A 12,671-nucleotide genomic window follows, 5' to 3' on the forward strand; every position below is an offset into this window, starting at 1 on the left:
GTGGGTGTGGAAAGCATCTATGTAAACCTGGTAGACTCTGGGCCCAGTGATTGTCAGATGGAAAGGTAGAATACAGGGTTTCCATGGTGATGTGGCGAGTGGGTCTTTACAATCAGATTACCACCGTTTCTCACTAAGAGAAGGGCACAGTTTTGAAAATCAGACAATAAGACAGAACCTTATAGAAGTGTGGTTCTTTGCTGAAAATCATGAATAGTAGTGCCTTATTCTACTAAGATCAAGGGTTGCATAAGCTGCCTACAGATAAATGACATCACCAGGAAAAAAGAACATATCCTTTCCTGGCTTAAAGACATATGATATGAGCATAGGGCAGGAGACTGGTGACACCAGACCTCAGGGGACTGGGTTCCTGTTGAAAAGAATTGGGTTGATTGGGAAGAACAAGACTTTGAAGTTAGGTACCTAGACAGTTTTCATTTCGTGCTTCTCTTAACAAGTTACTTAATCCCTCTGTGCCTTGATTTCTTCATCTTTAAAGCAAGAATGATGTTAGCAATAGCGCCTTGGAGAGCTGTTGTTGGGAAGCCTGAGGTAGTTAATAGATTCAGAGCCCTTAGAACAAAGACAGGGACAGATGTTCATTCATTGACCGTATATGGGGTCTGGGATCTGGAAAGTCCTGAAGAGAGGGAGAGGGACCAGGAGGAGGTCACAGGCCCTGACATGTACCCGAAGGGTGAGCACAATGGGAGAAAACTATGAGGGGGAGCAAGCAGCCTACCTCCATCTCTGTGCCAAGTGGGCAGCTAGAGCCTTTTCTTGTTACTCTTAATTGCCTTGTGGTCCAGGATCTCATGTATGCCAGGCCAGCGCTCTAGCACCGCAGCAGACCCCTCAGCCCCAGTTCACTCACCTCTGTTGTTATTTAGAGGAGTCTAGGTTCACAGCAAAAGTGAGCAGAAGGCACAGGGCTTTCTCATGGATCGTGAGCCCTGAACATAACACAACTTTCCCTATCACAAGTATTCCTCAAGAGCGGCATGATTCCTATGGTCGGCGACCACCCACAGATGCCCCAGGGTCACCCAAAGCCCACAGCTCACATCACGCTTCACCTCGGTGTCGCACATCCTGTGAGTGTGGACAAGGGCATGTGCCCGCTACTGAAATGACAGGCAGGAGTTTGACTGCTCTGAACATCATGCTTGCCTCTCCCTCCCTGGCCACCCCTCATCTCTTTATTGCCACATGACTGAAATGAGAGCTAATTGACATTTATTTATTTTTTTATAGATGCCCAATGCATCACATTGTGTAAATATCCTACTACAAATAAAAATATGAAGTTCATGGGCCATCCGCTAGAAATTGGTCAGAAAGAACAAGTGACTTATCTTCTTTGACCCGAGGCTACCAGGAATACTTATACTTGTGCCGGGTACCTCCCACACCCAGCGTAACAACAGAATTTTTCTGAACCAAAGAATCATGGTGCATGTGTCACCCAGGATTTTTTTAGGTAGTGACTGACATGTTAAGATTAGGATTAGAGAAAGAATACTCACCTTGCTTTGATTCAGGAAGAATCTGACCTTGTGGTTAACCTATAAATGTTGATAGCAAGTTAACATTTTTTTAGTGCCAAGTGGATTTTGCATGTCTTTATTTTCTTTAGTCCTGGGAAATGAGGGTGGATCTGTCATAAATCTGCACATAGACTACTGCCATCTAGTGTTTGCTTCTCAGAATTGCAGGCTCATCCTGGGGAGAATCAGCCAGCACTAGAGGCACTCCAAGCAGCTTTTTATTCAGTAATTAATGTTCCTCGACAGCCACCCAAACAGAAGGATCTCAGCAGAGAGTCCCTGGGGAAAGCAGGGTCTCTGCCCTCCAGGACCTCTGAATGATGCATGATGGCTCCACACATTGGAAACACTGTTTGGACTGAAGCACAGTCAAGTTAGATACTTCTGTCTATGGTGATTCATAGACCAGTTTACAGGACTGTTAGGATGGAAGGAGTGAGCCGTGAAAACTCAAGGCAGGAGACTGGGGCTATCTGAGCCTCCTTTTCCTAATTCAGTACTGTCCTATTCGCCACGTTCCGAAACGTTCTAAAAATTCTTCTGGTTTTGGGTTTCTTTCCAGAATGTACTTACCCTTTTGCTTAGCAAAATGTTATCACGTTTCATTTTGACACAGTAGCTCAGGTCACCTTCAGGCTCACTAAGTATCTGAGGACAACCTTAAATTCCTGATCCTTGTCCCTCTACTTCCAGAGTGCTGGGATAACAGGGGTATAGTGCACCACACCCAGTTCAAAACTCCTTAAGAACACTGTGTAAGTATTTTGTGTACATAACTCTTTTATCACAAATCTCAAATCCCATTCATTCTTCCCTCAAGGGCTGGTCCCCCAAGTGACCTTAAGGGACCACCTATACTTGTTCTGGGAGGACAGTCTCTTCAGAGGGTTCATCCCTCTATCTGGCATACTCTTTCATTCCCCTCTTCAGCCTGAGAAAGGCTCCATTTCTAAGTTGTGGTTTTGATTGACACAGGGATCATAGGCATTCATCAACATATATGATTTTTTATGGTCAGAATGCCTCAAATCCTCTCCTGTTGCATTTGAAACATTAAATCGTTATTAGCTTCAGTCACCCCACTGTGCAGCAGGACACAGAGCATATTTCTCTAATCACACTTTAACATTACAAGGTAGTCAGGGATGGGGAGGTAAATGCTTCCATATTTGGGTGACTTCTTTAAACTGCGTGAGTTGGTGCTACCTGCCTAGCTTTATCTGCAGAGGGAATCTTAAAGCAGGTCTAGGAAGCATCTGTTTAAGGAAATGATCACCCTCACTCCATGATGAGTCAGCCCACGAGTCTCTCCATCTTGAAGCCTTTTCTAGCCACCTCCCTTGGCTCATGCATTGTCCCTCAAGTTAGACAGTGACATCCGTCAGACCCTTGACTTGAGGTTGGCTCTTTCTTCACTGGCAAGGAAAAGCTTCAATGACTTGGTGTCTTAGTTTTTTGTATCCTTTGCAATCTCAAATCCCATCCCTAGTGGCATACCTCATCCAACTAAGCCACAGCTCCTAATCCTTCCCAAACAGTTCTATCAACTGGAGACCATTCAAACATATGAGCCCATGGGGACCACTCTCATTCAAAACACCACACTCCTCTCCCCGGCCCCTATAGGCTTGTGTGCATTTAATCTAACTTCAAAAGTCCCCATAATCTATCACAGTCTCAACACAGTTTTAAAAGTCCAGAGTCTTCGGAGACTCAAGGCAATCTCTTAACTGTAACCACATATAAAATAAAAAAAGCAAATCATATACTTCTGACATATAAGGGAACTGAATCTACCTTACCATTCCAAAAGGAAGGAAAGGGGGCACAGGGAGAAAATACTGGAGCAAAGCAACACCGAAAACTAGAAGGGGAAATCCCAAATCCCATTGCTCCGAGTCTAATGTCAGAGGGCTCAGATGGCTTTACCCCTCTGGATGTGCTGACTACAACATGCTCTCTTGGGTTGCTTCCACTCCCTGTATGTCGCTCTCTCCCTGAGAGAGTCTCAGAGCTCTCCAATCTCCTACGTGTTGGGATCTCCAGAGCAATCCAGGCTTCACTTTCATAACTTCATGCAGTGGCCTCCATGCAGGAACTCCCAGGCGGCACACCTGACCTCAGTGGCTTTCCTTAACCATGAAGGGAGATTCCATGGCCCGTTTACACATGTATCCTTCATGACTCTGGATCCAGGACAATGTGGGCAGCACTTCCAGCTTTGATTTCCCATGTGGATAGAGCCCTGGCTCCTTGAATCACATTTACAAAAGATTTTCTTTGTTGTTGCTTTTTAGTAGCAGAAAAGTTCCCCGACCTTTTCTTTTTATGAGTTGGAAGCTGAACAGTGCGGGGTCTTGCTCGAGAGCATCCTCTCTTTATTTTGGTTCATGTCAGGCCTCTCCTTATCTCTTTTAGGACAAGCCTTGACTCCAATATTAAATTTCCTAGTCCTTTTTTTCTCTTTAAACTATATGTGTGTATTTCTTTTTGTCAGGCTTGCTCCTTTTCATTGTAGACCAGCATGCAAGTGCTTACTAATAGCCATGTGACAGAGTCAATATTAGGCTATCATGGAATCTCCTCTACCAAGAAGACTAATCCAATAATTTTCAATTTAACCTCAGGTCAATTTAACCCTAGGTCAAGGGAAGAAAGCGGTCTCATTTTTTTTGGTCAAGCTATCACAAGAGTGGTCTCTAGCTGCATCCCCAATATTGTTCTCCTCTGACACCTCTTGTGCTGGTGGTCCTCCATAGGACAATGCTCTCAGCACTATGTATTGTCTTCCAAGCTCCTACTAGGATGGCCTGGGAAGTTTTACTTAAAGCATTAAACTGCTTTCCTAGTTCAAACTCCTAAATTCTTCCACATTCCTTAAAAAAAAAAAAGCATAGTTGGACCTGTCATAACAATATCCCACTCCTGGTACCAACTTAGTTTGACTTAGTTATTTTTTTTTTTTTTTTTTTTTTTTTTTTGGTTTTTCGAGACAGGGTTTCCCTGTAGTTTCTAGAGCCTGTCGCACGACTTAGTTATTTTTTTAATTGCTTCTGTAATGAAACACCATGCTCAAGGCAACTTATAAAAGAAAGCATTTGATTTGGGTTTACAGTTTCAGAGGGCTTATAGCTAAGTCCATGATGGCAGAATGAAGGAACAGCTGAGAACTCACATCTTGATCCACAATCACAAGGCAGAGGGAACACTGGGAATGTTGAGAGTCTTTGGAAACCTCAAAACCTGCCCCCAGTGACGCACCTCCTCCAACAAAACCACACCTCCCAATCCTCCCCAAACAGTTCCACCAACTGGGGGCTAAGTATTCAAACATATGGGCCTATGGGTATCTCGGATAGAACTAAAATCCTCTTTGTTGGTTCCTTGACAGTCAATATCTGTACTGTTAGAACACAGCTCTGTGATGCAAGTCAGTGTGTGCATTATCTAGGGCACATGTTGTAGCTCACTTAGTCCTCTGGGGAGTGTGAACAACCACACAATCTAGAACAGTCCTGGGAGGGCTTGCTCTGGGGTTTTCTAGGAATGTGATAGGAAGCAGGTGGCACTAGCTTGGGAAACTTTTAAAGCTTCCATGATTGACCTCAGAGAACTTAACCACAGGGACACTTCGGTGGAGGGTGGAGTCACCCTGGACAGGCCCGTTATATCTCATAGTTGAAGCTCCTCCTGCTACCCAGCCATCCTGTGATTTCTGAGCCTTCAGATCTGCCCTACATAGGTGCACCCCCTTTCCAGGCACTGCTCTATCTAAACCCTAAGAGAGAAGTGGGGGAGGGGATGGGCCATGGTTCTTCATTTCCTAAGTGCTCATTTAGGGACACTTAGGTCTGGGTGATTTCTTGTCACCATGAGGTCTCCATGTGTGTAAACTGTAGCACACATCTCTAGATGCTGCCAGCACCACGTGGAGCAATCAAAAGCACCTCCAGATATAGACAAGTGTTTCAGGCTGGGGGAGGGAGGGGATAGTGTCAAGTTGCCCCCATTGAGGGCACTTAGGCCCAGGCAAGGAATTTGTTTGGTAAATTAAGCATATACAACACAACTACAGGTTTCAGTTTAATTTAGTTGTTTAGTTTAGTTTAGTTTTAAGGCAGGGACTCACTCTGTACCCCAGCCTTACCTGGAACACACTGTATGGTTCAGGTTAGCCTCAGACTTTCAATCCTCCTGCTACATGCTAAGATTCCAGGTATCACCTTATTTCTTTGTTTCATTTCCTGGCTTCCATTCATTTGATATGGTTTAAGACTTTCTACCGGGCTGGAGAGATGGCTCAGCGGTTAAGAGCATTGTCTGCTCTTCCAAAGGTCCTGAGTTCAATTCCCAGCAACCACATGGTGGCTCACAACCATCTGTAATGAGGTCTGGTGCCCTCTTCTGGCCTGCAGGCACACACAGAGACAGAACATTGTATACATAATAAATAAATAAATATTAAAAAAGACTTTCTACCTCTTCTCTCAGCTTGGAAGAAGGTAGGGTGGAGGTTTATTCCACTGTTGTTAACTAGAATTCAGTGGTATTCCCCAGGCAATCATGACTTGTCCTGGCCACACCACACTCAGTCAAATGCACCCCTTCTTGATTGAATAAGAAAAATAAGAGTTTTAATTTTCTGCTCTACTCCATTCCACCCTGTGCATTTTAAACATGGCTGGTGTGAGGCTCCTGCCACACTGAGCCTCTCTCACCATGGGCTCGTTCCCCTCACTCTTTTTCACTCTCTGTCACTTTTATTCTTCTGTGTCAAACCGTGAAAACAAATGCATGTAATGGCCCTGTGTGTGTGTGTGTGTGTGTGTGTGTGTGTGTGTGTGTGTATTTGTGTGTGTGTGTGTAAGGTGGAAGGGAACTGTAAATGACCACTCGGTGAAGTTCCTAGAAAAGCATTCCCTTCATATATCTGACATCAAAGAAAGGGGTGGATCTTAGTGTTCATCACCCCAGAGGATCACTAAGGGGAAAGAATAGGGCAATCCTTGAAGTCCATATGTAATGGTGGGCAGAGTTCCTCTGAAGAGCATGACCTTGGGAGGTTTACATAGCCCCTGGTCTTATGATACCCACTACCTTAACTTTTTCCATGTGAACAAATAATGCTAATTTACTATGGAATGCTAAGAACATACAGGAAAGGAAAAGAAAAGTTCCCTAAAAGTAACTGAAATTCACTTAACCAGGGATGGCCTCATCAAGAGGCAATTCTTATTCAGATTTTTCCAATGCATTTGGTTTCCTAAAATTACTATTAATATTCATCAAGAGGTAACCATTTCTATGGCTTTACAGTGTGTTTGAGAGTATATTCCAAGTTACTGAGTCTTAAAACCTGTTAAGGATCGAGCAACCCATGTTGGACATTGGGGGTGGGGTGCGTTTCTCCTATGATTCATGGTGTAGTGTTCTTTCTTTACCCAGGGTATGGGAATACGTGGGGTCCTGAGTTTTTACAGAGCCTTGTTTATGTTTGCCAAGAAACACTGTAGGATCTGGAGAGACGTCTCAGGAGTTGGGAGTGCTTACTGTTCTATCAAAGAACTGAAATTCAGCCCTTTGCACCCATACCGAGTCCCCCACGAAGACCTGGAACTCTAGCTTAAAGGACTCTGCCACCTTATTCTGGCCTTCCCAGGCAGCAGAGGGCATGCATGCATGCATGTGCCAGCACACACAGAGACACAGACCCTAAATAGTCTAGATAAATAAAGTGGAAGCTAAGCTAGAGCATGTCTATGTCCCAATGAGCTGGGGCCGCTGTTTCGTGTTCCCGCATACCTGTCTGCTCGCAGTGTTAGTGCAGAAGGACGGCCAGGTACCTGTGACCATCTGCGCTAAAGGGACCCTGAGGAACTGTAATGGAAGATCAAGAGTAGGACAGTGTCTACAATAGCTGATGATTGGTTACTAGTCACAGTGACCTTGACGGTGTAGGAAGTTCGGTGTACTTGGGGGCACTGTCTATTCCACCTCATGTTAAAACCACAATTGCTACAAATAAGCTATTATTGTAATTTAGACTATTATATTCCACATTATTGTTTATAGTGTAGTCCTCGTTACCTCATATAGTCATAATACATAGTATATATAGTCATATAGCATGTATTATTATATAGATGCATGACTTAAAGATGGGAAATATTTTATATTACCTAGCAATAGAATTATTTTTTTTCTTGTGAATTCTAAACTTTTATATGTACTACAGTTAATTATCTGGATGGAAATGCAAACACACACACCCACGTTGGGAGATGATGTCCCTGGACTGAAAGCTGCTGTTGATTATTGCTTTTAGACATTTCATATGTACACATGTGTGTGTGTGGTGGGGATAAGAGGTCAACTTATTGGAGCCAGTTCTCTCCTTCTATCCCGTGTGTCCTCAGGCTTGGTGGCGAGTGCCATTGCCCTCAGAGCCCAAGGCTTGTTTGTTTCTACTGATAGAGCTATTTTCTCTCTTGGTTGTACAACTGTGAAACTCAAGCCCCAAAGCAAAGGCTAGAGTCTCCCAGGAATGAAATTCACTGGCTTCCTCTTTCCTGACAATTTCATAAATATCTGGTTTTATTGCTCTTTGAATCTGCCCCCCACTCTCACCCCCGTGGTCCTGATATCTGGTAGAGAAAGTTGCTTACGGGCCAAAACGTGGGCACTGGATGCCCTACTCTGAGGGCTTCCCCCTCCAGCTACCTGCCTCCAGGCTATCTCTGTCTCTCCCCAGGAGATTCTTCAAGGACATGCCTCACAATGCATTGGACAAGAAGTCCAACTTTGAACTCCTGGAGTAAGTTCGATGTTGGGCATGGCCTCTCCCACCCCTCCCCCAGTTTCCTGCTGTCCTGTCCACCTGTCCATCTCCCCAGCCCAGGGCCCTAGGGCTCAGTTCCCTGGACTCCAAGCCTTCTTGCCTCCGTTTGGTTGGCCAGATGTCTAGTGTGTCTGTCGAACGCAGCTTCTGTTTTTCCTTCTTTCAGAAAAGAAGTGGGTTTGGACCTGTTTTTCCCGAAGCAGATGCAGGAAAACTTAAAGGTGAGGGAAGCAGAGGGCAAGGAGCCTGGTGAGCCCTGATCAGTGTGTGTTCTGGGATAAGAGCCATAGTGACGGGAGAAGAGAACCTATGGCCTTAGGCTACCAGACATAAGACAGCTGATGTGTGCGTGGTAGGCTCTCCAGGAATCAGGATGAGATACACCTGGCTCAAGACTGCCTCGGAGGCTTGATTCATTTTATGACCTGGGTCATAAGATTCCATGTCTCCTGCCTTCCATCCCAGGGTGAGGGTGAACTTTTGTAGAGACAGTTGTGGGCTTTAGGGAACACATCTGGGGCTTCTGTCACGGTGGGGACCCTGCAAGCCTTGCTGCAGCAACGGGCAGCCTCTCCCTAAGTCCTAAGGCAGGAACCTGAACTGACTCAGCACTGCCCAACCCCTTCCCAGCCGAAGCAGTTCCGGAAGATGATCCAGCAGACCTTCCAGCAGTATGCCTCACTCCGGGAGGAAGAATGCGTCATGAAGTTCTTCAATACCCTGGCAGGCTTTGCCAACATCGACCAAGAGACCTATCGCTGCGAGCTCATTGTAATGGCCTTTTCTTCTTAACCTCACGCTTCCTGACCTCCAAGCCTCTGGGATAGGACTCCAGGGGGCCAATGTGGGGGGAGAGAGGAAAGTGGGCGGGGAGAGAAAAGTGATGGGAAGAGGCGAACTGTATGATGGGGTTTACGATGGAGGGACCGGAGAGATGGTGGTATTGAGTCTACCTTAATATGACTTTCTTAAAGTTTATGAAAATGGGTGGGTGGTACAGGAAACAGACCCCTTTTTCCTATTATTCCAGCAAGGATGGAACATTACCGTGGACCTGGTCATAGGCCCTAGAGGCATCCGTCAGCTGACAAGTCAAGATACAAAGGTAGAGAGGGCCCAAGAGCAAGTCTCACCTAGCTCCAGCCCAGAGATCTTTTCCTCTTCCGTGCCCGCTCTCCACCCCTCATCCTTCCTCATCCCCATCTTGACGCTTGGTCAGATCCTGGGGTTGAATGGCCCTGGGTTTCTCCCTCCTCTTTCACAGCCTACGTGCCTGGCTGAGTTCAAGCAGATCAAGTCCATCAGGTGTCTCCCATTGGAAGAGGGCCAGGCAGTCTTGCAACTGGGCATCGAGGGCGCCCCCCAGGTGAGCTTCTCCGGGGGACCTGGAGGTTCTGCGGGTGAAATTTATTCAATCTGGCCTCTCCGAGTCCAACAGGGACTAAGGGTTCTCTGTTGAAGGGTCTCTGTACCTTTGCCTGGCAAGATAAAGGCACCTACTACCAAGCCCAATAATTTAAGTTCAATCCCCTGGTCCTGGCCCATATAGTTAGTGGAAGGAGAGAAATGACTTCTGTGGCTTTTCCTCTGACCTCCATGTTCACACAGTGACAACATGGCAGCCTCTCTTCTCCACCCCCTAATAAAGAAGTCAGTATAATCCAAACTAAAACTCCACCCAGCATGCAAACAAGGTTCTATGATAATGACACGATTTAAGGAAATAAGAAACTTATGTCTTTATCGGGAAAGAAGTAGAAAAAGCTTTAGGTTTAGGCGAGTGAAAATAAGGAACACAGCAGAAGCCGAACATTTAGCAAATAAGCAATGGTTTAGACATCAAGACCCAAGGGACCTGGGGCTTTTTTGTAGGTAGAAATACGGGAGAGACCTCAGACCACCAAACACTTGTCCCTCTCCATTCACCAGCCTGTGCTGAGCCCCTAATCCTACCCACTTCTTAGTTTCTGCCCATACAAACTGAGCACCCCCAAACACAAGGCATTGTGCTGCCTGCTCAGAGATCAGATGAAGCTGGACCCAGAACTAGCCTTGCAGTTAAGAGCCCTGGGTAGCCAGCAGGAGGGATGGCCAGTGTGCCCCCTGGTGGCTATCTCTAACAACACACACACACACACACACACACACACACACACACACACCAGTACTCCGGAAAGATGTGGGCGGAATCCCACTGAGGTAGGGTCAGGTCCTGTCACCTCTTCTTCCTCCTTGTGGAATGGGCTGTAAGCGGAGGCTCTGCTTTCTCACCGGTGGCTGGCCTCTTCTCCACAGTCCCTGTCCATCAAAACCTCGTCCGTGGCAGAGGCTGAAAACATGGCTGACCTCATAGACGGCTACTGCAGGCTGCAGGGAGAACACAAAGGCTCTCTTATTATGAACACCAAGAAAGGTAGGTTTCTCTCTGGACATAGAATAGCCCAGCAGAAGGCTGCGGAGGGAAGGGCAGGCGTTGGCCCTTAAGTGGAAGCAAAGATTTTGGGAGTGTCGGGAGGTGCTACCGACCGAGTCAGTTCTCGGTGGTCAGCAGCCGGAAGTAACTTCTGGAGGTGCTGTGTCTGTCGTGGCTGGCATATCGGAGCCTTGGCTAGCTTATGACTGTTCCGTTCTGTGTGACCCTGATTGGGGACCGCTCAGGAAATGGGCAAGGCTGGAGCATGTGATACTGGCAGGAGGAAGTTTAGGAGGAGGGTTCTAGTTCCTGCCCAAGTTGTTTCCACTACGGTGCTGACGGACAGCCCTGGAAGCAGCACCCCATCCGCCATCCATTCAGGCCCATACGTCCCTGGTTCCCAGCCACCCTTCCTCTATTTTTCTCCTAGATGGTGAGAAAAGAAACAGCCTGCCTCAGATCCCCATGCTGTGAGTATGAGAGAGTTGCCAGGGTAGAGACCTAAGCTCAGACCCTAGGTTAGGGCTGAAAGAGCATGGTGAAGCCCCCACCTCCCTTGTTTCTGAGAGAATGCTGGAGTCTCTGCACTCCAGTGTGGTGTGTCTTCCTTCCCCATACACAAGCGTGGGGCTAGTCCCTGTTCCACCTGGCGCTGTCTTGAGATGTCAGCTTCTGTCTTTCCTTCCACTCTTGCCCTTTGGAGTCCTGGGCTATACTTCCAACTCACTGACAACCAGGTTGGCTGCTTTTCAAGATCCAGCCAGTGCCGGGTGGGTGGACAGAGGCAGAGTGAGGCTGCCTAAGGGGAATGTTGCAGGGCTCTGAGGTCAACCACTCCTGCCCTTTGACCTTCTCCTACAGAAACCTGGAGGCTCGGCGGTCCCAACTCTCAGAGAGTTGTAGCATAGGTAAGCATGCTCTTTGTAACCTCGGCCTCTGCCCCTTCCTCATGCTTCCTCATCGCCTCTGCTTCCTCTCCTGATGTTACCAAGCCTTCTTTGCAAGTCACAGGGAACCACCTTCCCAATCATTTCTCAATGATGGCTCAAAATACCATCAATGGCTGGCCTCGAACTTAGAGAGCCACCTGCCTCTACCTCCCGAGTGTTGGTATGAAAGGCATGAGCTACCACTGCCTAGCAGAACAGTTCATACCAAAGTACTGTGTTGATCTTGGTCAGCTCTCATGGTATAAACATAATACAATAGAGTGAATGACTCAAAACCAGTTATTTATTTCTCTCAGCTCTGGAGGGCTGGAAGGTCTGGTCTCTGTGTAGATTCTGTCTGGTGGGGGCTCTCTTCTGTGTGTGCCTCCTTACTGTGTGGTCACGTGGTAGAGAGAGCAAACTCTAGCGTGTCTTCTTCTTCTAAGAGCACTAATTTGTAATAGGAATCCCCTCCTCATAACGTCACCTAACTCTCTTCACTTCCCAGAGACCCACACCAGCCATCGTACCATAGGATAGGGCTGCAGCATATGGATTTGGGAGAGGTGAAAACATCAAGTTAATAATAAGGTCCAAGGGGTACTGCATTATTGAAACTGGCAAAAATGAGAGAGTGGGCATGGCTTCTAACTGAGGTGTCGTCCTTGACTCCTGGTACAGGAACCTGGCCTCTCCTGCATGGTCCGCCTTCACTCACTGCTTTGTCTGTCCTGGCTTCCAAGTAGGAGTCATGGCTTAGTTCCTGGCTGTGCTCAGTAAGGGCACTGGGCCCATGGGCCGGGCCCCTTTCTGTCGTTACAGAATCAGATATCTATGCAGAGATTCCCGATGAGACGCTGCGAAGGCCAGGAGGTAGGTTCAAGGTTCTTAAAGAGAGTAGTTACCCTACCACCACTGTGACCATAGTTGGGACCCCGAGG

The 12,671-nt window shown here is 46.9% G+C and overlaps 1 protein-coding gene across 6 annotated transcripts in view; it reads left to right on the forward strand.

The window, feature by feature from the left end:
- The window catches only part of Ptk2b (protein tyrosine kinase 2 beta), a 122,969-nt gene that overhangs the window by 88,779 nt on the left and 21,519 nt on the right, over nt 1-12,671 (forward strand). For all 6 annotated transcript variants that reach the window (XM_038309555.1, XM_038309561.1, XM_038309556.1 and 3 more), the window contains exons 6-14: nt 8,302-8,364; nt 8,555-8,609; nt 9,019-9,159; nt 9,419-9,493; nt 9,653-9,754; nt 10,684-10,801; nt 11,232-11,271; nt 11,663-11,709; nt 12,553-12,603. In XM_038309555.1, the coding sequence (XP_038165483.1) occupies nt 8,302-8,364; nt 8,555-8,609; nt 9,019-9,159; nt 9,419-9,493; nt 9,653-9,754; nt 10,684-10,801; nt 11,232-11,271; nt 11,663-11,709; nt 12,553-12,603 (692 nt within the window). The remainder of the gene's footprint in view (nt 1-8,301; nt 8,365-8,554; nt 8,610-9,018; nt 9,160-9,418; nt 9,494-9,652; nt 9,755-10,683; nt 10,802-11,231; nt 11,272-11,662; nt 11,710-12,552; nt 12,604-12,671) is intronic.

Source organism: Arvicola amphibius, chromosome 13 (genome assembly GCF_903992535.2).
Source record: "Arvicola amphibius chromosome 13, mArvAmp1.2, whole genome shotgun sequence".
NCBI classification, from domain to species: Eukaryota; Metazoa; Chordata; class Mammalia; order Rodentia; family Cricetidae; genus Arvicola; species Arvicola amphibius.